General features: G+C 40.7%; 1 protein-coding gene across 2 annotated transcripts in view; it reads left to right on the top strand.

Annotated features, from left to right (window-relative positions):
• Positions 1–801: 801 nt before the first annotated feature.
• SWAP70 (switching B cell complex subunit SWAP70) overlaps positions 802–25326 on the top strand; it is a 77608-nt gene continuing 53083 nt past the window's right edge. For both annotated transcript variants that reach the window (XM_042904178.1, XM_042904179.1), the window contains exon 1: positions 802–984. In XM_042904178.1, the coding sequence (XP_042760112.1) occupies positions 886–984 (99 nt within the window). In that variant the 5' untranslated portion in view covers positions 802–885. The remainder of the gene's footprint in view (positions 985–25326) is intronic.

Genomic DNA, 25326 nt, shown 5'->3' on the forward strand with positions numbered 1-25326 from the left:
TTGAACATCTACAATGAGGAGGACGCTCTTATAGGCTTGGATGTGTACTTTTAAATGGTCCACCCATTCTGACTAGTAAAATGGGTGGAGTGATTTGCTGGGATTCTCTCATAACTCCTATTGTGCCAGCACAGAAACACCAGGAACAGCAGAATAACCAGGGTCAAACTCTTTCTAAGTTGTAAACTGACCCCGAACAACTGAGGATTAGAAAGAAAAGGTTGCCTGACTGCGCGGCTTCTAAACCAACCTTAAACCTCGTCTCTGGGCCCCCAGAGCCCACTACATAGTAGGCATCAGGAAACGTTTGAAAAATGAATACAAGCCTTCCCTCAGACGCCCTTCCCTGCCTCCCCTCCCCCTCTACATCCTCTCTGGCTAGGAACTGCGCTAGCATTGGAGCCCCAGCTCAGGGACTTTTCCGGCTCTTGTTAGTTCTCCTCAGACAGTGGCGCGTCCGCGGGACTGGTTGGGCCAGGGCTCCCTTTTTTCACTGAGCAGCGCGGACTGGAGCTGGGAGGCTGCTCTCGCCGATTCTCATATTTTAACTCGGAATGCGGGTCTTGTTTAGGGGCACGCGAGCCCCGAAGGTGGCCCGAGACGGTCTGGGGAACTCGAGAGGCATGCGGGGTAGTGCTCTGGGTCTAAACCTGCAAGAAGGCCTGTATTCCCACCTGCAGGAGTGGGAGGTCCGGTCCACCCTAACGCTCCCACCCTAGTGCGCGAGGCTGCGGGCAAGCAGCGAGTGGGCGGGGCCTGGTGGGGGCGGGGCCTGCCACGGTCAGGTGACTGCAGGGCGGGCGGCGGCGGTGGCGGTAGAGGGGCGTCAGACTCGCCCCAGGGTCGGCGAGGGAGGCTGGCAGTCAGGATAGACACACCGCGGCCATGGGAGGCTTGAAGGACGAGCTGCTCAAGGCCATCTGGCATGCCTTCACCGCGCTGGACCTGGACCACAGCGGCAAGGTCTCCAAGTCCCAGCTCAAGGTGGGCGCCACCCCCCCTTTCGCTTCGGTCCCCCACCCGGCCCCGACCCGGTGCGCGCTCCACTGCCCCGGCTAGTGGTGACCCCAAGGAGGGGAGGGCAGGAATACGGCCCGGCGGCCTGCTCTGGGCAGAGGGGCCAGAGACCAGGATTTTGCTGTTCTGCTTTCCTCTTGCCTTCAGGCCGTGCCCTCGGGCCGGTTGTTAGTCTCCTCAAGGCTCTTCGTGACGGTGGGGGGATGAGGGGGGTGAGGCAGCGATGGGGTCTGGGCGAGCCGAGCTCTTGTCGGCGGGGGGGCGATCCAGAAAATCTCCGACTCGGACAGGGCTGTGGTAAACTCCCTTAGACAACATACCCAGATTACTGCTGCACTCTGGAAGAGGAGGGACTTACCCAAGGTCACTGGGCTGAGCCTTCGGTGAGCGCACGCTCCATACCAGGGCAGCCCTTGAAACGGCCAGCTGCACCCCAGGCAGTCTGGCTGTTCTGGGGGAGGGAGAAGTTCCCAGAGCCCGGTCTCCATCGGCTTCAACTTTGGGAGCTTTGGTGGGGGGGACGGTTTCTGACTAGTGAGGAAGACCTCCTTGCCTAGCGTCCTCAGGTCAGTCACGCGTGTGCTGTGCCCCGCAGGGACCTTAGTTCCCGGTGAGGAGCACTGATCTTTCTGGCAGATCTTTATTGGGACTGCCAAAGACCCCATCATTGAGAGGGTAAGGTATAAATAAAGGAATGCTTGTAAGTTGAGTAACCCCAAGCAGGGAAAGTGGCACTTAGCCAGGAGAAATTGGCAGCTTCTTGGAAGTATAAAATATAGAAACAGACAAGAAGACCCATTCACAGGCATTTTCTAATATGCACATTTTGGATCTGAATGTCTGGTTTTCTTAGCCTCTTCTGGGAATGAATTTATGAAGATTGGGTTTGCTTTGTTTATTTTGTGCAGTAATCAGGAGGTTCTTATGAGTGTGGTTTTTAGGCCAGTAGGATTTAGCATTTGCTTTCCCTCCCCCTTCCCCATCTTCCTTTCCTCTCCTTCTCATTCATAAAATCATAGTCTGGAAGGGTTCACAGAGATCATTCTCCTAATCTTTGTTTTACTTTTAAATTAAATTAACATTCAATGAAGTTGACTTTCTCGGTGTACAGTTTTATGAGTTTTAACACATGTATAAAATTTTATAACTACTACCAAAATCAGTTTTCCATCAGATCTGTCATCTCAGAAAGCTTCATGTTGCCCTTTCACCCCCAGTTGGTGAGAGGTGTATGCTTAATTGCTTAAGTTTTGTCTTTTCCACAGTGTCATGTAAATGGAGTCATTCAGTATGTAACCTTTTGATACTGGCTTCTTTTACTCAGGGTAATGCCTTAGAGATTCATCCATGTTATTCTGTGTATTAATAGTCTTTTTTATTAAGTAATCCATTGTATTGTTGTACCCAAGTTAATCCATTCACCCTTGAACATTTGTGTTATTTCCGCTTTTTGGTGATTATGTATAGAACTGTGTTTTGCTTTTTTTTTTTTTTTTTAAGTTCATTTATTTGGGGGGGGGGCATGAGCAGGGGAGGAGCAGAGAGAGAAAGAGAGAGAGAGGGAGAGAGAGAAGGGAGGGAGGGGGGGAATCCCAAGCAGGCTCCATGCTGCATTAGTGCAGAGCCCAATGCTGGGCTCAGTCTCACAAGCTGTGAGATCATGACCTGAGCCGAAACCAGGAGTCAGAATCTTAACCTACTGGGCCACCCAGGTGCCCCTATTGTTTTTACTTTTAATTTACCTATACCACTATATTTAAAGTGGATTTCTTCTAGATAGCATGTAGTTGGGTCTTGTGTTTTAATCCATACTGACAGTCTCTATCTTTTAATTGTGTTTAGACCATTTACATTTAATGTAATTATTGATATGGTTAGATTTAGGGCTAACCTAAATTTTATTTTTATTATTTTATTATTTGGTTTCTGTTTTCCAATTTTTTGTTTCACTGTTTCTTCTTTCCTTCTTTCTTTTAGATTACTTGAATATATATATATATATTTTAATTTTTTTTTTAACATTTATTTATTTTTGAGACAGAGAGAGAGAGAGCATGAACAGGGGAGGGTCAGAGAAAGAGGGAGACACAGAATCTGAAACAGTTTCCAGGCTCTGAGCTCTCAGCACAGAGTCTGATGCAGGACTCGAACCCACGGACTGAGAGATCATGACCTGAGCCGAAGTCGGACGCTTAACTGACTGAGCCACTCAGGCGCCCCACTTGAATATATTTTAATATTTCATTTTAATAATACTGAATTTTTGACTATATTTCTTTCTGTAGTTTTTAAAATGATTACTCTAGAGATTATAATATATACCTGACTTTTCAGTCTCCTTAAAATTAATATTTTACAACTTTAAGAGGAATGTGGAAACTAAATATCACTATTTAGGTCCCTTTACTCTCCCTGTTTTATGTTGCAGTTGTCATATTTATTAACTTACACACATTGAAAATATTAACAATATTAAAATTTTTTGCTTTGAAACATCAATAAATTATTTAATTTAATTTTAATTTAATTTTATGTATTTTTTAATGTTTATTTATTTATTTTGAGAGAGAGAGAGAGAGTGAGAGCAAGCATGTGCAGGGGAGAGGCAGAGAGAGGAGAGAGAGGATCCCAAGCAGGCTGACTGTGCTGACTGTGCAGAGCCTCACCTGGGGCTTGAACCCATGAACCATGAGATAGTGACCTGAGCCAAAACCAAGAGTCGGATGCTTAATCGACTGAACTATCCAGGCTCCCTATTTATTTATTTTTTTTTTAATTTTTTAATTTTTGAGAGAGTGAGGGTGCATGAGTGTGTGAGCAGGGGTGGGGCAGAGAAAGGGAGACAAGGATCCGAAGTGAGCTCTGAGCTGACAGCATAGAGCCCAGTGTGGGGCTCGAACTCTTGAACCATGAGACCATGACCTGAGCCGAAGTCAGATGCTTAGCTGACCGAGCCACCTAGGCACACCTAAAGTTTTATTTATTTAAGTAATCTCTACACCCAACATGGGGCTTGAACTCATGATCCTGAGACCAAGAGTCACATGCTTCTCTGACTGAGCCATCCAGGTGCCCTCATTTTTCCTCTTTTAATTGATGACATAAATGAGATGTTTTCTGTTACTTTTGTTGCACTCCATTCAAACTTGTCCTTATGGCTGCTTATAGAAAAAGAGGATTCTTGACTGAAAGGCTTGGCAAGAAGCATTAAATCCCAGTACATACCTTTCACCCATAAGATGTTGATAATACAACTATGCAATTGTATTTTGTTTGTCCCTTGTCTACTTAATTGAGAGACTTTGGAATTGATTTAGTTCTGTCCATCTTGCCAGTGTTTCTGGAATGGAAAATATTAAAAAAAATTCTATTTAGGTCTTTCCTTTTTGTTTTGACTTTGAAGTTTGATGTTCGCTGATTTATTGGCTAGGAGTAGAGTTTTTGCCTTAATTTATCCATTCATTTGTTCAATACAATACATTCATTCATACAATAACCTTTTGTGTGTTTACTCTGTGTAAGGTACCATGTTAATTTCCTAACAAGATTAGAATTTTTAGGCTCTTAAGAGTTAATATCTCCTTGGAGGAAATATCATATAATTGGTTTTATTAAATACAGACTGAAAATTATATATCCAAAACAAGTGTTAAAATTTATCACTTTGTGAAACTGTATGGGCATTTTAAAATATTTTTGACATTTGTCTTTTTGAATTACCTTCACAATATTTGACACAGTGAATGGATATTCACTATGTAATGATAATTCATGTGTTAGATACTGTGCCCAGTGCTAAGGATGATAGTAAAGGTGGCAGGGGGGAAAGCCAAATACAAATCTTTGCCTTCAAAGAGTTTAAATTTTTGTAGGTAAATTAAGAACATAATCAACCATTAGAGAAGGTTGGTATTCCCTTTCTCTCTCCCTTTCTTTTTCTTTTTCTTTTTCTTTTTCTTTTTCTTTTTCTTTTTTCTTTTTCTTTTCTTCCTTTCTTTCTTGATTATATTACTCAGTTACCTTATCCTTAAGCAATGTGAAGTGTGGTGGTAGAGATAAGAAATAAGTATTATTGGATAGAGGATGTTGAGTGGGTTAGAAGATAAGGGGCCATGAAATTTTAGAGGAGGAGGTGATTACTTCTTACTGGTGGGATTATTTTATGAAAAAAGCTCCTTTGAAATGAACTCCTAGGGAAGACAGGTGGGATGTGATTATATAGAAATGCAGGATTCTGTTCATTCATGTTCATTCTATTCATTCATGCATTCATTCATTCAATGAATATTTGTTGACTGCTCTTAGCCCCAAGGCATCCCTGTGAAGTATTGCAGCTGACAGAAATTAATCAGGCATTTATGGGGACCTCTATAACTAATTAATTAATTAAAGTTTATTTATTTAGAGAGAGAGAGCGCATGAACCCATCCATGAGTGGGGAGGGGCGGAGAGCAGGGGAGAGAGAGAAATGCCAAACAGGCTGCATGCTGTCTGTACAAAGCCTGATGCGGGGCTCCATCTCACAATCGTGAGATCATGACCTGAGCTGAAATCGAGTGGGATGTTTAACTGGCTGAACCACCCAGGCGTTTGTTCCTGTCTAATTTATTTTGATTGCAGTGTAGAATATAGTGTGTGTGTACGTATATATAAGAGAGAGTTATTGCTGGTGATAAAGCTATAGAAATAGATTGCAGTTAATATGCATCGAAGACTTTGAGTACCAGGCTAGTTAGGTAGGTGCCATACAGCCTGCAAGTTTTCTGAAAGGTGATGGGCCATGATCATCAGTACACTTTAGGAAGTCACTTGGGCTGTAGCATGTGTACTAGGTTGGAGTGGATTGGGCATACTAGAATTAGGAAACTGTTGCAGTAGCCCAGATGAGAGGTAACAGAGACTGGAGGTGGTAAGGATAGACAAGTAGGGGATGGTGGGTGAAGGAATTTTGCTGTCTACTTGCCTGGGCTCATGACTGGGTATGAAGAGAAATGAAAAGGACACAGTCAGAAATGTTTCACATTTCAGCTGTGGATGACCAATGGATAGTAGTGGTTTTTAATAGAAACAGGAAAGTTATGAAAAGGAACTGCTAGAAAAGAAATGAAAGTTAACTTTGAACATGTAGGGTTTTGTTTATTTTGTTTTATTTTTGAGGTCCTTGTTGGAGGTGATGTCCTTGGCAAGGGTGGGGCTGTCTGTACAGGATCTGGTAGTTGAAGCTTGGGAAAAGGAGAGGAGAGATTAACTGACGGTCTTGGGCAATGGCTAGAGTAGGTGGTGAGAGGAAGAATAGAAGCCAAGGGACCAGAAATGAGAGTAGGAACCACTTTGGGGCAACACTGGAGCTGAAGGAGAAGAGATTTCAAGGAATACATGGTCTATTATCTTTGAGAGTTATTATTATTATACATGTATTTTGGAGATTATAAAGTAATGAGATTGATTCTTTCCTGCCATAGCTTATGAACTACATATTTTTTCTCTAAAGAGAAGTTGTGAAAAGTTTGGAATATTGGCATCATCTTGGGAATAAATTTATTTTTGCTTTATTTATTTATTTTGAGAGAGAGGGTGCAAGTGAGTGAGGGCAGAGAGAGAGAGAGAGAGAGAGAGAGAGAGAGGCAGGGCTCACCCGAAGTGGGGCTAGTGTTCACCCAGTGCAGGGCTTGAGCTCACCTGAAGCAGGCCTTGAACTCACGAACTGTGAGATCATGACCTACGCTTAACTGACTGAGCCACCCCAGTGCCCTTAGTTTTTACTTTTAAGGAGATTACTTTGCAGTACGGTAATCATTTAGATAAATGTGTGTTTGAGTCACTGCTATAGCTACTAAATATTTTCATTTAGGGTCCCAAGTTTAGTACAAAAATCATATGTTTTATACTTAATTTTTATTAATTAATACCATATTTTTAAGTAAAACCAAAATTACTACCTCAAGAATTAAAAAAAAAAAAATTTTTTTTAATGTTCATTTTCTGTTTTTGAGAGAGAGACAGCACATGAGCCGGGGAGGGGCAGAGAGAGAGAGGGAGACACAGAATCCAAAGCAGGCTCCAGGCTCTAAGCTGTCAGCGTAGAGCCCAACGCAGGGGTTGAACTCATAGACCGCAAGATCATGACCTGAGCCAAAGTCAGACGCTTAACCGTCTGAGCCACCCAGGCGCCCCACTACTTCAAGAAATTTTGAAACTTGAAATTCAAAGAATAAATTAACAATATATATTATAATTATATAATTATTATTTTGTTGCTGCAAACATAGACTTTCATTAAATTTATCAATAAGATAAAAATATGGAACACAGAATTTGAAAACCATCTGTGACTTGCATAAGCTACTATAGAGGCAAGATGTTAGGGTTGTTTAGTCACACTGGTGCTTCCTTGTTGAGACAACCAAGTATGAGGTCTGCATAGGTCAGTATCTTATTGATTTTCATTAATGTACTCCCCCAACCCCCTGTTCCCTGGACCCTCCAAAAAAAGGGGGGACCACTTCTGCCTCACTTTTGTTAACCTTGATTCTTTCTCCTTCTTCTGCATTCCTTGTGCCCTCCTTGGGCTTTTTCCTTAGAATCTGTGCACCCTCTGCAGGAGACCTTTTTCTCTTGGGCTCCACTTGTGGCCTTTCTGGCTCCCCACCTGAGTTGCAGCTGTACAAGTCTTTACCCCACCAACACTCGGCCTGAGTACCCCCATAGAATTCATCAGCTATATTAGTTTAATTTGCAATTGGATTGTCAGAAGGCAACTCATTTTTTAAGTTGTTGTATTGATTTAGTGTTACTCTATTTTTCAGGCTGGATACAGGAGGACATTAAACTGAATTATTTTATTTTTTAAAATGTTTATTTATTTTTGAGAGAGTGCGCAAGCGGGGTGAGCGAGAGAGAGAGGGAGACAGAGAATCCCAAGCAAGCTCCGCACTGTTAGTGCAGAGCCTGATGCAGGGCTTGAACTCGTGAACCATGAGATCATGATCTGAGCTGAAATCAAGAGCCAGGTGCTTAACAGACTGAGCCACCCAGGTGCCCCTGAATTATTTTTGAGAGAGAGACAGAGTGTGAGCAGGGGAGGAGCAGAGAGAGAGGGAGACACAGAATCTGAAGCAGGCTCCAGGCCCTCGGCTGTCAGCACAGAGCCCAACGCGGGGCTCAAACTCATGAACCGTCGTGAGATCATGACCTGAGCCGAAGTCGGACGCTCAACCGACTGAGCCACCCAAGCGCCCCCTGAATTATTATTTTAAATTAAGCTTTTCCTAATTGTGTACTGATCTACTTGTTGGCTGCTGAAGTAGATATCAATAGGCTAACGGTGGGGAAAAAAATCTTCAGAAACACATTCTCACTTGCTTTTAAACTTGTATTTATGAATAGTCTTTCCTTAGAACAAACTATAAGACTATTTTTTGTTTTGAATGCAATTTTAGTATACACTATAACTGATGTGAGGTTAAAAGCTATTGAGAGATTGGGGTGCCTGGGTGGCTCAGTCAGTTGAGTGTCCAACTCTTGACTTTGGCTCAGGTCACGATCTCATAGTTTGTGAATTTGAGTCCTGCATTGGGCTCTGCATACTGACAGCCCAGGGCCTGCTTGGAATTCTGTCTCCTTCTCTCTCTGCCCCTTCCCTGCTGGTGCGTGCGTCCTCCCTCTCTCTCAAAATTAATAAAAATAAACTTAAAAAAATAAAAAAAGAAAACTACTGAGATTGGTGGAAATTTTCCTTTATATCTGTAGGCAGGTACTACTAGGTACATACAGATAGCTAGGTCAATATTGAGTTGAATGGTACAATTTTCTTTCCACCTATTTTGTCCTTGGTTTAGTTTTGGTGTTTATGCTCTTGTTTTGTGTGTGTGTGTGTGTGTGTATTTAAAATTTTATTTTTAATTAATTTCTACACCTAATGTAGGGCTTGGACTTATGACCGAGAGATCAAGAGTCACACATTCCACTGACTGAGCCAGCCAGGTGCCTGTAATATATATATTTTTAATGAGGGACATTTGTATGTGGATTCTGTATGTTATGCATATGCCATCTGAAGCAGATACTGTTACGTTTAGGTTATGATGTAAATTTGCAGAAGTCAATGGAAATAGGTATAGGGCATATTATTTGAAGTAGAGGCAGTAATTATTTTCTTCTCTACTTATTTATGTTTTAAAATGATCTTCAGATTATTTAGAATTTCAGTGGTCTTGCTGTAAGATAATAAATTTCCAGTGTTACTTAGACATACATGCAATTCTGACCTGAAACCATAATAATCCTAGAAGAGAGCCCAGGCAGTAATTTCTCTGACATTGGCCATAGCAACATTTTTTTTTTTAATTTTAATGTTTATTTATTTCTGAGACAGAGAGAGACAGAGCATGAGTGGGGGAGGGGCAGAGAGAGAGGGAGACACAGAATCAGAAGCAGGCTCCAGGTTCTGAGCTGTTAGCACAGAGCTCAACGCAGGGCTCGAACCCACAGACCGCGAGATCATGACCTGAGCTGGAGTTGGACACTCAACCGACTGAGCCACCCAGGCGCCCCGGCCATAGCATAGTTTTTTAAGGTATGTTTCCTAAGGCAAGGGAAACAAACACAAAAATAAATAATTGGGACTACATCAAAGTAAAAGGTTTTTGCATAGTGAAGGAAACAACAAAAATAAAAGGCAGCCTACTAAATGGGAGAAGATACTTGCAAATGACATATCCGATAAAGGGTCAGTATCCAAAATATATAAAGAACTTACACAGCTCAACACCCAAAACCCCAAATAAGTCAACTACAAAGTGGGCAGAAGACATGAACAGACATTTCTCTAAAGAAGACATACAGATGACCAACAGCCAAATGAAAAGATGCTCAACATCACTCATCATCAGGGAAATGCAAATCAAAACCACAATGAGATACCACCTCACACCTGTCAGAATGGCTGAAATTAAAAACACAAAGGGTGCCTGGCTGTCTCAGTCAGTGGAGCATACAATTCTTGATCTTGGGGTTGTAGGTTCGAGCCCTAAGTTGGGTGTAGAGATTACTTAAAAATAAAATCTCTAAGGGACACCTGGGTGGCTTGGCCGGTTAAGTGTTCAGCTCTTTATTTCGGCTCAGGTCATGATCTCACGGTTCGTGAGTTTGAGTCCTGCGCTGGGCTCTGCACTGACAGCATGGAGCCTTTTTGGGATTCTTTCTCTCCCTCTCTCTCTATTCTTCTCCTGCTCATGCTAGTGTGCACTCTCTCTCCTCAAAATAAATAAATAAGCTTAAAAAAAAAGTCTTAACAAAAAAACCTACAAGAAACAGCAAGTGTTGGCGAGGATGTGGAGAGAAAGGAACCCTTATGTACTGTTGGTGGGAATGCAAACTGGTGCAGCCACTCTTGAAAATGGTATGGATGGGGCGCCTGGGTGGCTCAGTCGGTTAAGCGTCCGACTTCAGCTCAGGTCACGATCTCGCGGTCTGTGAGTTCGAGCCCCGCGTTGGGCTCTGGGCTGATGTCTCAGAGCCTGGAGCCTGCTTCTGATTCTGTGTCTCCCTCTCTCTCTGCCCCTCCCCCATTCATGCTCTGTCTCTCTCTGTCTCAAAAATAAATAAAAACATTAAAAAAAAATAAAAAAAAAGAAAATAAAAAAAAGAAAATGGTATGGACGTTCCTCAAAAAATTAAAAATAGAATTATCATGTGATCCAGTAATTCCACAACTGGGTATTTATGAAATATGAAATACTAATTCAAAATATATATTCACCCCTCTGTTTATTGCAGCATTATTTATAAGAGCCAAGATATGAAGGCAACCCATGTCCTTTGATAGATGAAGGATAAAGATGTGCATATATCTATCTATCTATAGATAAATATATATCTATATGCATTTGCAACAACATGGTGGGTCTAGAGTGCATAATGCTAAGTGAACTAAGTCAGTCCGAGAATGACATACCATATGATTTCACTCATATGTGGAATTTAAGAAACAACAAATGAACAAAGAAAAAAAACAAAACAGACTCTTACAAATAGAGAACAAACTGGTGGTTACCAGAGGGGAGGTAGGTGGGAGGGGATGGATGAAATAAGTGAGGGGGATTAAGAGTACATGTATTGGGATGAGCACTGAGTAATGTACAGAATTGTATCATTATATTGTACACCTAAAACTAATGTAACACTGTATATTAATTTTACTGGGATTAAAAGAACATAAAAATAAAAAAAAATACATGTAATTCCAAGAAGGTAAGATGATGAAGCCTGTTATTTAAACACTTGCACCTTAAAGAGAAACTTTGGAATAGTTCACATATACATATGGTATACAATTCATAAAGTTCAAAGGGCATTTACAAAAGTGAAAATTAAGTTTTTTCCCACCCCTGGCCCACACTATTTTCCTGCCCTGGAGGTAACCATTATTACTAGTTTGTTATGTTCCTTCCAGAGATCAAAATGTACCTTAAAATTAATACTCTTATTGTTATAGTAAATGTTCTTTTTTTTTTTTTAATGTTTATTTATTTTTTGAGAGACAGAGATACAGCGTGAGCCGGGAGGGGCAGAGAGAGAGTCACAGAATCTGAAACAAGCTCCAGGCTCCTAGCTGTTAGCACAGAGCCCGATGCGGAGCTTGAACTTACGAACTGTGAGATCATGACCTGAGCTGAAGTTGGACGCTTAACTAACTGAGCCACCCAGGCGCCCCAGTGTTGTTCTTTTAAATATAGCAAAGTGTAGTGATATTTTCTGCAACCTTTATTATAACTTTACTTTGCAATTATGGTTGCAGTGTGAATTACATGTCATTCCTGGAAATGTCTTGAAATAAGCTTATTGGCTGTGCACTTTTATCCTGTTTTTAGAAACAGAGTGTTTTGTTTTAAATTGTGCCCTTTTGAAGTAAAAGAGGATCTAAGTGGAAAAAAATTTTGGGGAAATAACATGGGTAGTTTGAAGAAAAAATTTTTTAAAGTTTATTTATTTTTAAAATTTTTTTTTTTTTTCAACGTTTTTTATTTATTTTTGGGACAGAGAGAGACAGAGCATGAACAGGGGAGGGGCAGAGAGAGAGGGAGACACAGAATCGGAAACAGGCTCCAGGCTCCGAGCCATCAGCCCAGAGCCCGACGCGGGGCTCGAACTCACAGACCGCGAGATCGTGACCTGGCTGAAGTCGGACGCTTAACCGACTGCGCCACCCAGGCGCCCCTAAAGTTTATTTATTTTTGAGAGAGAGAGACACCAAGTGTGAGTGGGGGAGGGTCAGAGAGAGAGGGAGACACAGAATCTGAAGCAGGTTCCAGGCTCTCTGAGCTGTCAGCACAGAGCTGGACGTGGGGCTTGAACTCATGAGCTGTGAGATCATGACCTGAGCTGAAGTTGGATGCTTGACTGACTGAGCCACCCAGGCGCCCCAACAACATGGGTAGTTTTAATCTTTATTCGTTTCTCAATGATAGATTTTCAACTAAATGTATTTTTTAAATTTTTTTATGTTTATTATTTTTGAGAGCAAGGGAGACAGGGCATGAGTGGGGGGGGGGGGTGCAGAGAGAGAGGGAGACACAGAATCTGAAGCAGGCTCCAGGCTCTGAGCTGTCAGCACAGGTCTTGAATCCACGAACTACGAGATCATGACCTGAGCCGAAGTCAGCTGCTCAACTGACTGAGCCACCCAGGCGCCCCAACTAAATATCTTTTTAAAAATAATTTTAAAAAAATGTTTATTTTTAAATGAGCATGCAAGTGGGGGAGGGGCAGAGAGAGAGGGGGGACAGAGGATCCAAAGCAGGCCCTGCACGGACAGCAGCAAGCCCGATGTGGGGCTCAAACCCACAAACCATGAGGTCATGACCTGAGCCAACATTGAACACTCAACTGCCTGAGCAATCAGGCACCCCTCAACAAAATATCTTTCATTCTTTGCTTTCCGGTTGGTTTATGTATCTTATGAATAATGTCACATGTTCTGTTCCAATGTAGGCATTTAGCCTCAAAAATGTTTAACTTTACTAGTTACAAAAGTAATTGAGCCTGGCCAATGTGTCAGTTGAAAATACAGTAGTCGGGGCGCCTGGGTGGCTCAGTCGGTTGGGCGGCCGACTTCGGCTCAGGTCATGATCTCGCGGTCCGTGAGTTCGAGCCCCGCGTTGGCCTCTGTGCTGACAGCTCGGAGCCTGGAGCCTGTTTCCGATTCTGTGTCTCCCTCTCTCTGACCCTCCCCCGTTCATGCTTTGTCTCTCTCTGTCTCAAAAATAAAAATAAACATTAAAAAAAAAAAATTACAAAAAAAAAAAAAATACAGTAGTCCTCCCTTATCTGCAGTTTCGATTTTTATGGTTTCAGTTACCTGCAGTCATCTGTGATCTGGAAGCAGTATGTGTGTATCAGAAAAAACACGTATCTAGGGTTCAGTATTATCCATGGTGTCAGGCATCAACTGGGAGTCTTGGAATATCTCCTGTGCTTAAGTAGGACAACTGTATAAAGGAAGCAAGTTGCAGTAAAGGGCTTTTATTGTGTGAAACACAATGTAAAAATATGGTTAATTCTTGTGAACTTGGCATGTATATTTTCTCCCTAATCTTTAGTGTTATGTTTCTATTAATCACTGTGGTAGAAGTTATTTCTGTTGAGGAACTAAAAATCTGATTACAAAAAATGGGGTTAGGGGATTGGAATCAGGAGTGAGCCTATAAAAGTCTTTGTAAATATTTTTTATATTTACCAAAACAAAGCAGTAAAGACAGCTCTCCAAATAAAGAGCATGTAAGAGACATTTAGAAATCTTAAAATGGTAATAATGGATTCTGGGTGATTTCCTTTCTTCATTTCTTATTTGCTAATAACTTGTCAGTGGGATAACTTGGAAATTTGGGTTTTTTTTTTTTTTTGAAATAACATGTAAACTTATACTTTATTAAAGATAATACACAAACTGTGAGGCACTGTGTGTATGCGTATGGCCCTCCATCTGAAGCGCCAGTGTGCATTTCTAATCTTATGACTCAGAGTTCTTAACCTTCTTGATCACCATTTTGTATTTCCTTTGGGGTCTCACTATAATCTTGAGGTACATAGTACCTGGAAGCTAGAGACAGAAGAGGCTTTGAATGACCTTTTCTCACTTACTCTGTGCCATTACAGAGTAGCTATGTTCTCATTCCCTCTCAACAGGAGGGTTTTTATTATAGTATCCCCTCAGTGGATAATTAGCAATTGGGACTCGAGATATTCCAACTTGCCTACACAGTCTCTCTTATGTGTATCCCGGTTCCTTTCCTATAACATAAGTCTGAGGTAGCCCTTTGTCTCAGCTTCCTTTACCTTCCCCAGGGATTCATTTCATAAATCTATTTTTCTGCTCTGCTTTCTGCTTTATTTCCTTCATCTCATTGTACCTTCAGGTTCCTTTTTTTTTTTTTTTTTTTTTAATTTAAACTCTGTGTCTACTTGAAACTTCAGTTCTCAGAATTAATTGTGGAAACGTATTTAGGAGTAAATCTGCATATAGTTGAATTTCATATATAATGAGATCTTGTGATTAGGGAGACATTGCTACAATTTTGGAAAAACGAATTTTTTCATCTTAGGATTCTTCTGTGCCTTCTATACCTTTTGCTTCTTCAGGAATAATTAGCTTTGTTTGGTAATCAACTATATTTGATTTGGATCAGGAGAGTGGTGTATGTGAACATGGTGTACTAGCCAGAAGAAGTGATACTAGTTAGGATAAAAGTTGTTCTGGTTAGATGGACAGTATTGAAGGTATTCTACTTCATTGCATAAGCAGCTCTGGGAGGGTGGAACATTATCTGCCTTGCCATATGGATGTTGGGCTACATTTTAGATATTTTTGTTCTTGGACAGAATAGATGGTTAACATACATTTGTTGGCTGACTATATTAGAATCAGTAGTTCAGACCTGATCCTGTAAAGCAGAGAAGTTACTAAAACTTTTGGGTAGATATAAAAGTGATAGAGTTTTGAGGTTATTCTGATGATATGAGTGTGGTAATTAGAGGTGAGAGGCTGAAGATGGGGAAACCAATTGGGAGCTCTGTAACAGTTGATGAGTAAGTTGATGAATGCCAGACTGGGATGGTGGCGGTAGGAATCAAAACAGATACGCTTCTTACCTTTATAGAACTTTTAGTCTTATGAATGATACAGACCAGTAAACTGGTAATTCAAATATAGTGAGATAAAGAAAGTACACATTTCCCCTAATGCTTGTGGAATCTATTCATGACACCGGCATATAATCAATTATTTCATTGGTGGCTGCAAGATAGTGATTTTTAAGATCAATTCTATAATTTTTGTGTAATGACAAGTGCCAATTTTCCTACTCTGTTTAAACTTTCACCTAAAAAAAAAAGTGCTGGAAGCATAGAAGAGGGGAACCTACCTTGCTTACGGCGAGAATTGGAGGAGTTAGGCCAGAGAATGCTTCTAGAGGAAGAGAGACATTTGTCACTGACCTTAAGGGATGTGTCAAACTGGTCCATAAGAATATCTGTGATGAAAGATTTGGAAAGTAATCCCTTGGAAATGCAGGAAAAAGTTCAAAAAGAGCACTAGTTGGGGAGTCAGGAAATCTGTCTGCGCTCTGATACTTGTGTGGCCATGGGAAGTCACTTCTTGCTGGGCTTGTTTTCTCATTTGTAAAATGTGAAGTACCAGATGAGATCTTTGAAGGTTAGCCTTCTAATTTAACTATGTTAGTTTGATGTGTTTACCACAGTCATATCCTGTTGAGTGTTTGCTATGCAGCAGCTCTTTGTTGGGGTCTCAGAAGGGAGAATGGGACCTGCTGCTGGGGGCAAGGAGCCCGTTTCCCCAGCGTTACATGCTCTGGTTAGCTCTAAGCTGACAGAGCACCTCACTCAGTGGAGAGAGGAGCTGGCACTGGGGGGTGCTGAATTAGATTTAGCAGTAGGGTAAACTGTAAGTAAAAGAGGTACAAGAAGAGGAGATTCCATAATTTTGTTGTTAAAGGAATGGTAGTGCCGAAGTCAGAATCAGGGTGGGAAACCTGTTTTGGGGAGAAGGATGATGAGTCCTCCTTTGGATTTTTTGGATGTGAAGCAGATCTAGTATTAGTTAGAGATATAAATCAGAGTTCAGTTGATAGGGCAAAACTGGAAGGAGACCTGAGAATTATTAGAATAGAGATGACTTAGCGTTGTCCAAATAAAAGCACTTTTGAAGAAGGGAATAAGGAGAAAGAAGAACGCAGGACTGAAAATTGAGCTTTGGGAAATGTCCACATTGGGAGAATGAGGGGTGAGGGAGGTAGGCACCTTTGTGGAGGAAGGAGAAGAGCCAAAATAAGTCTAGGAGAAGGGGGATGATCCAGATTGCCAAGTGCCAGAGACTTGGGAGAGTGATTTGTTCAGAAGGTATCTGTCCCATGTTGGGTTCTCCAGGAAGCAGATGCTGAGACAGAGTTGGGAGTGCAAAAGGGTTATTGGGGAGAAACACCAATGGAAAAAAAAAAGAGGAAGCAAGATTGGGAAAAGAAACTGTCAAACAGAGATAGGGACTTGACAAAACTGGGAGCAAATGATGCCACCATCTTGCTCAGTCCATTGGCTGAGGGGGACCCTGAAAATACTAATAGCTGGAGGCTCTTAGCTAACCACAGTCCTTGTAGCTGGGTAGCAGTTCCTTTCTTGACGGATCTGAGTAGTACATCTCTGTCTGCCACAGAATCCTTTTGAAAAAGAAATTTCATGAGATTGATAGGGATGGAAGCCATATTATTGAGACCATAAAGACAGAGTGGTTAGGAGAGAGGACAGCAAAGTTAAACCTCAGATTTGTGATCTTTAACATTACCTTGGGTGTACATTGTGGCTTGAGATTTTCTTTTGGAGAAGATTGTACTATATTGAACTATTGTACTAATTTTTCTCTCTTCTGTTATAGAGTTCTCTCTTAACACTTATTGAGTCATTTCCTCAAAAATCTCTACTCAAATTTTGAGGAACTGGATTGCTTTACTAGACCTCAGTCAGATGAATTATGCCTGCTAGTTCTGGTGGTGTTAATAACTAATGGGGGCATTGTTTTTTACTCTAAAAGTGATCTGAATTAGAGATTACAATAAAACAAAAATTCTCTCTTGTGGAATATAGTTGTAATATAGTGAAATAAATTCAAAGACCCAGAACTAGGTAAAGATGGAGAAGCAAACTAAACCAAAAAAACAAAACAAAACAAAAACAAACACCAAAAACAAAACAAAACAAAAACAAAAAAAGAGAGAGAGAGAAAAGAAAATTCTTAAATGGGGCTCATTTAGCAAACATTTGTTGAACATCAGGTACTCTCTCATCAGGTACTTTATTAGGTTTTGATATTGCATAGATGGATAAAATATAGACCTTCCCTTTATGGAACTTACAGAGTGGTGGAACAGAGACAGACACTTATTGGAGTTAAATCTTCAAAAACAATTTTTTTTTCCTTCTGTAGTTTATTTATGTTGAGAGAGAGAGAGAGCAAGCACAAGCAGGGGAGGGGCAGAGAGAGGGGGAGAGAGACAGAGAGAGAGAGGGAGTCCCAAGTAGACTGAGCCCAGTGCGGGGCTCAATCCCATGACTGTGAGATCATGACCTGAGTTGAAATGAAGAGTCTGATACTTAATTGACTGAGCCACCCAGGTGTCCCATTTTAAGTGATTGATCTTTTTTTTTTTTAATTTTGTTAAATGTTTTTATTTATTTTTGAGACGGAGAGAGACAGAGCATGAGCAGGGGAGGGGCAGAGAGAGGGGGAAACACAGAATCTGAAGCAGGCTCCACGCTCCGAGCTATCAGTACAGAGCCTGGTGTGGGGCTTGAACTCACAAGCTGTGAGATCATGACCTGAGGCGAAGTCGGATGCTTAACCGACTGAGCCACCCAGGCACCCCAAGTGATTGATCTTCTTAAAGACATTTGTTTATGTTGTAGTCAGGTGGGAGGCTGAAATCTAAGGAAGCTATCCTACATTGGGAGCCTTTGTTGCCCATTAAGTGTCTTCTTCAAGAGACATAGCAAAGGATAGTTCTTTTGGGTGACTGAAAGGAGTTAATTTTATCAACTCTATAGTCCTATAATGATCTCTCTTTTCATATTTTGTAATTTTATTGGTATTCTCTAGCTGTAACCCCTAGACATATTTCATTTAAAAATTTTCCACAACCTACAAATTTCACTTTTTCTGATTATAAAGATAATACATAGAATATTCAGACAACATATTGAAGTATAGAGGTAAAGGTAAAATACTGAAAATTCCATGACCAAAGGCAGATGCAATTAACTTTTCAGTGAATGTCTTTCTAACATCTGTATCCCTCCTTTTTCCTCCCCTTCCTTGCTTTGTACGCATACACACATGTATATACACATACATATATATCCTTTCATATATATGGGACTATATTTCATATGCTTTTGTAATCTCTTTTCTTGAACAAGTGTTAGGGTCATCCTTTCTTTTCTTTCTTTCTTTCTTTCTTTCTTTCTTTCTTTCCTTCTTTCTTCTTTCTTTCTTTCTTTCTTTCTTTCTTTCTTTCTTTCTTTCTTTCTAAGTTTATTTATTGAGAGAGAGGGAGGGAGGGAGAGGGAGGGGCACATAGAGAGGGAGAGGGAATCCCAAGCAGACTGCTGTCATCGTGAATCCTGATGTGGGGCAGGGCTCAATCTCACAAAATGTGAGATCGTGGCTTGAGCCAAAATCAAGAGTCTGACATTTAACTGACTGAGCCACCCTGGGCACCCCAGGGTCATCTTTCCATTATCACTGCACATAGATACAGACAACCATTCTTAATAACGGCTGTGAACTATTTCACTGTTTTGATGAATCATGTTTTATTTAACCACTTTCCTGTTCATAGATATTTGAGATGTTTGGATGCTCTCAGCCAGGGATGATGCTAAACATCCCATAATGCATAGGACACACCTCCCCCTGCTCCCTGAATAAAGAATTATCGGGTCCAAAATGTCAGTAGTGATGGAGAAAACCTTCTCTATTTCTTCTCCAGTGTTGAGTGGTGGCAATCCTTACTCCCTTATATATCTGTTTAAATACCAGGTATTGTTACTCAGGCAATAAGTAATAGCTCTTTTAATTTGCATTGTTTTGATTACTAGTAAGGATAAGCATCTTTTCCTATTTTTATTAGTCATTAGTTTTTTTTGTGAATTTTCCATACATGTCCATTGTCCATTTTTAATTTTTTTTTTATGTTTATTTATTTTTGAGACAGAGAGACAGAGCATGAACGGGGGAGGGGCAGAGAGAGAGGGAGACACAGAATCGAAAGCAGGCTCCAGGCTCTGAGCCATTAGCCCAGAGCCCGACAGGGGGCTCGAACTCACGGACCGCGAGATCATGACCTGAGCTGAAGTCGGACGCTTAACCAACTGAGCCACCCAGGCGCCCCATGTCCATTTTTAAATAGGCTTTCATCTTTTACTTAATTTCTAAGAGTAATTTGAATTTTGGAGCTATCTGCCTTTTTATGGTGTCTTTATGGTGTCTCTTTTTTTAATGTTTATTTATTTTTATTTATTTTGAGAGAGAGAGAGAGAGAGAGAGAGAGAGAGCAGAGGAGGGGCAGAGAGAGACAGAGAGAATCCCAAGCAGGGCGGAACCTGATGCAGGGTTTGATCTCATGAACGGTGAGATCATGACATGAACTAATATCAAGAGTTGGCTGCTTAACCAACTGAGCCACCCAGGCACCCCTATGGTGTCTCTTTTTAAAGGAAAATTAAAACACTTTTTATGTGGTCAAATTTACTGATATTGTCAGTTTGATATCTGAAGAGGAATAAGTTAATGAAGTATCTGAAATAACTTATTAAAGATGGTTCATTTAGAATGCAATCCTGTAGCATTTACTGTAGGTAGTTTAGTGGCATATAGTCTATGGACAACATCACAACAGGTGGTTTTGAGTTAGATGTGCTGCCATAGTCTGTTCATAAGTGTTATGCTCTTACTAGTAGTCTCTGTGAAGGATGTGGATATAAGTGTTATGAAAGGTTCCCTCCATCACTGAGCTGCAGTTAGGTATTTGAGATACTGCTAGCATATGAAGTCATTCATTCAAATGCTGAGTAGGAGTTCAGTGGACAGGAGGGCCAGTAAAGGTTTCTTAGAGTTTGCGGAGAATGACCCAGTAACTAGACAGAAGGGAATGTTCTAGCATGCTGTTATTGTGGGACAGGCGGATAGACTGGGGTTCTCATCCTTGTTTTGTTACTAATCAGTGTTTGACTTAGGCTAAGCCTCAGGCCCCAGTGTTCTTATCTGTGAAATAAGGAGATAGGAGTAGGACATTCCCTAAGATTGTTGTCATTATTAAAATAATATGGTTTTACTGTTGAAAGAATTTTTAGAAAGAATTTGTTCAGCATTTATTGAAATTGATTTCAATTTATTGAAAGCCTTCTGCCTTTTGTTTTTTTGTTTTTTTTTTTTTTTAATTTATTATTTATTTTTGGGACAGAGAGAGACAGAGCATGAACGGGGGAGGGGCAGAGAGAGAGGGAGACACAGAACCGGAAACAGGCTCCAGGCTCCGAGCCATCAGCCCAGAGCCTGACGCGGGGCTCGAACTCACGGACCGCGAGATCGTGACCTGGCTGAAGTCGGACGCTTAACCGACTGTGCCACCCAGGCGCCCCAAAAGCCTTCTGCCTTTTGAATAGCATGTTAGGTGCTGTGGGAATGCAAGGATAGGTAAGACATGGGCCTTTCTTTCAGAAATTTACCATCTTATGGGAGAGCAAAATCATGTGTGGTAGTATAAGATAAGAGCTACAAAGTGATTGGGAGATGCAAAGTGAGGAAAGCCTATCTTGATTTTGGGTGGTGGAGGCTTCTGAAAAGGATGGCATTTATTTTAGGTAGAAATGGAGGCATAGGGGTGGTTGGAGCAAAGGCCTTGAGGGAAGGGGGGGTGGTACAGAGTTTGGGTGGGATACAGTGAGTAAACTTGTTTGGTGGGATTTGTACAGTTGGTGCATAGCAGCAGGAAAAAAAAGCTAGAAAGATAAAGAGGGCCTGACTTGTCTAGTGACTTAAATACAGGGCTGAGAACTTATTTGGGTCTTGCTTCTGTAGGCTTTTGGTGAATTTTAGATGAGAGGATAATGTGATGGAAGCCTTACTTTAAAATTAATTTGGTAAAAGTGTCTAGGATGGTGATTGCATTTAGGGACTGAGTCAACATTGACTTTGAGATTTCTGAGACTGAATACAATGAAGATAATTTAAGAGAAAGCAAGCAAGACTTAAAACAGTGATAAGCAGGATGAAAGGATATTGTCAGGAAAGGGAAAATGACTCTATGTGGTAAGGGGCAGGACCTCTATTAAGACAATGCTCTTAAGGCAGGGCATAACACCGGTAGGAAATTGGTCATTCTGGTTCATTGTTAGGAAGAGTTTTCTGGTAATTCGCCATTAGCATGAAATTTTATAAATCAGACAGGAATTTTCATGTTTTAAAAAAAGATTGCTTACTATGAGTTATAATTCTATGATTGTGTTAGTTCAGATAAGCTTGTTGGAATGGAGATCCCCACCCCCCTTTTCTTCAGTGTTGAAGTTTGTCCATTACGCACATCCTGTAAAGGGAAACTGTGACTTGTGTGTGTGTGTGGGGCACATTTCAGAGAACCTTTATAATCTCTACATCTTTGGGAGGGAGGAGGGTAAACATTATGCACTTGTGTGTTAAAACACCATTTAGTTGTTCATCATCCTTGATTTCGTTTTCATGATAGTTGGAGCAAAGCACATAAAAAGGGTAAATGGCAAACCACTGAACAGGAACAGACCAACGAACAGGGCTCATGCAGTTAATTAGTCATCTCTTGTCAGCAAAGGCCCTGCAGAGGCAATAGTAGATGGCTCTGAAAGAATGGGAGAGATGGGTTTTTGGCATGGACGTGGATCTTTTATTGTAGTGACAATAGTTTATTCTTCAAATCAGGGGAATGAGAACAAAGTTGCTTAGCAATCATGTGGGCGCTAAAAGAATGGCCTTTGGAGGAGCTGGCATTTGAAGTTGGATAAATTCAACTTTTTTGAGAAACTTGCAAACACTCTGATTAGAGTGATTCAGGGGCAGTCCTTATACAAACTGAGAACTTGCAGCCTTGTTTCCTCCCGATTGCTTTTGTTCTGATCTGCTTTCCAGCTTCCTCATCTGCAGAGGGGGCTACTCCCTCTTGGAACTCATTCCCCCAAAGGTAGATACTAGGAGATGGGGGCCCCTTGAGAGAGAATGGTCTCAGTGTTCTGACATATATTCTTCACCAGTGGATTTAACTCGGCTCCACAAAGTAGTGGAGCCATCTTGTTGGGTCCTGGAGAGCTGACTAGGTAGGGCTGGGGGAGCAGCAGTCAGTCCATCACTGCAAATTAGCTACATCGTGCATGCACAGCTACACAGTCATAGGGCTCTCTGTGTTTCCAGAAAGAGAAGGAAAGTGGCAAATGAGAAAAGGGCATCAGAGCAGGAGACTTAGGTTCTAGTCCCAGTTTCACTGCACATAAAACTCTGTGATTTGGGCACATCTCGTAATTTCTGACTCAGCCTCTTCATCTGTGAAATAGTAGTAATACCTACTTTCTCAGGGGCAAGACTAAAACCAACCGATGGATGATATGAGTCTACTCTGAAAAGCATAATAACCTACTGGACAAGCTTATGGAGTGTTTACTTCTTGTTAATAGTTTATACTCTGGCCTTCAAGATTCTAGTTTCTTTATACATTTTATTTTTTGTTTAAAAAAAACTTGAGATACTGTCTAGGCTTTTAAAAAATTGCTCATAAAAATTTTTTTTAAGTTTAAAGATAGCACACAATGGTTTGTTTCTCTTTTAGTAACAAAACCTTTTCATTGAGCTATTATCCAGTTTGCTATTTTGTTTGAAGACTTCTCTATTCTAGGCCATATTGAAAAAAGCTGAATTTCTGATCAAATTATAGCTCTTTTTGCTAAATTCATAAAATGAGTTTGGGTTGACAGTTAAGGATTGGACTTAAAAATTTTTTTTGTTAGAAGCAAGATTAACACCTTATTCTGCAGTAAGGATACTGACTGAGCGAATAAACAGCAAAACATTAAACCATTATAAAACAGCAAGTGGCAAACCACTGAACAGGAACACACTGCATGAGCAGGGCTGGTGCTCAGGTCTCCTCCAGGGTCCTTGTTACTATTGAGTCCTGTCTCTCTCACTATTTGTTGTTGTTGTTTTTTTTTTTTTTCAATATATGAAGTTTATTGTCAAATTGGTTTCCATACAACACCCAGTGCTCATCCCAAAAGGTGCCCTCCTCAATACCCATCACCCACCCTCCCCTCCCTCCCACCCCCCTCTCTCTCACTATTTGTTTAAATAAAGATAAAGGCGGTTAAGAAAATTGTCATTGAATTCCACTATCCCTCTGTTTCACGAAAGTGCTGTTTAATTGTCCAAGGCTGAAGTCTAAAGTTCAAATCTAAATCTTTAGTGGGATCACTGATTTGAACCAAGCACACATACAAAGAACATTGTTGATTTTAGAGAACTAAAACCATGATGTTCCTTATTACTAGAGAGTGTTGGACCAGGTATTACAAAACCTGAGTTCTAGTCTCAGTTCTGCTAAATAACCCTATTTAAAAAAAAATTAATACATTTTTATCTCTTTGAGCCAGTACTCATCATCTGTCAGATGAAAAAGATGACAGTATGGCATCCAAAGACCCTGCCAGGACTTTAATTGGAAGATCTGTGAAACCCAAAGGTAGAGCAAGGGAGGTGTGGGAGAGATTGGTGTCTTCTTTTTGTACCCTGAAGCGTTTACATTAATCATCTACTTTTCTCAAGTTATTTCCCTATCTGAAAGTCTCCAATTGCCCTTTCCTATCCAAAAAGCTCTCCTTGTTTTAAGGCCTAGGTTACATTTCATGTCCTCTGTGAAGTCACCTTAGCACACATTGTTTTTCCTTTCTGAACTCATTTATTGCCCTTACTTCTCACTCATCTGTTAATCATGGTACATTGCTGTGGAATATGTCTTCCTTTTATACCTAACCTCTAGAGAATAGGTAGGTTAATGTAGAAGAAAAAATATAGACTTCAAGGATAGATTTAGCTGTATGACCTTAGGTCAGCCACTTTTTAAAAATACCTGTGTAATTTTTAAATAGAACACTTTTGAATAGGTAAAATTTTTTTCAAACTTAAGAAAAAGAGAGGTACAGTGAAAAGTCTTCTACCCCTGGTGTACCATCAAGCTAGTCTTCCCCCTACTGTTATTAGTTTCTTACATATCCTCTTAGAGTTTCTCATTTTTTCTTTCTTTTACATATAAGATGGCACACTATACATAGTCTTAAGCATATTGCTTTTTTCACTTTATTTTGGATATCTTTTTGGATCCACAGGGAGCTTCCTTATTGTTATTGTTTTATGAACACACCAGAATTTAACCAGTGGTTGGGAATTTTTACTTTGATTAAAGTCCTCCATGATTTCAAATTTGAATGACCTTTGAGCCTTATCTGAGAAAATTGCTTATTTCTCTAAACTCTTACTTCTATAGTACATTACAGTTTTTAAACGCTTTAGATTCTTGGCACCTGGGTGGCTCAGTCGGTTAAGCCTCAACTTTGGCTCAGGTCATGATCTCACTCTTCGTGGGTTCGAGCCCTGCATCAGGCTGTGTGCTGACCGCTTAGAGCCTGGAGCCTGCTTCGGATCTCTGTGTGTGTGTGTGTCTCTCTCCCTGTCCTTCCCCTGCTCCCACTCTGTTGCTCAAAAATAAAGAAAAGTGTTTTTAAAAAAATGTATAAACACTTTATATTCTTGAAGTTGATCCTCACAGAACCTCTTTGGGAGGAGATAATTACTCCCTAGGTTTTACTAGGTAAATAGTGAAAGGAAATATCTATTTGGGTCTTTGCTGACTGTGGTGCAAGATTCTTCAGCAAAAGCTCTACCGTGTTCTTTTCATGTGCTCTACTATTGGCAAATAGAGGTTTTGCTTGAGAAACACAGCCTGCTTTGTAGGGGCTGATAAAAGTCTTCATTACTTCATTTATAACCATTTGTGAATTTACTTCCTTTACTTTACTTACTTCCTTAAAACCAGCAGAGCATGTAGAAAAGGATCTCCACATAAATGAAGCTTTGAGAAACAAAACAAATATAGAGAGAAGATATGCAAATATTCTTTTTATAGGTTAAATTTTTTTCATCTTAAAAAATCCTAACTGAAATATGTGTAT

This window comes from Panthera leo, chromosome D1, assembly GCF_018350215.1.
Source record: "Panthera leo isolate Ple1 chromosome D1, P.leo_Ple1_pat1.1, whole genome shotgun sequence".
NCBI classification, from domain to species: domain Eukaryota; kingdom Metazoa; phylum Chordata; class Mammalia; order Carnivora; family Felidae; genus Panthera; species Panthera leo.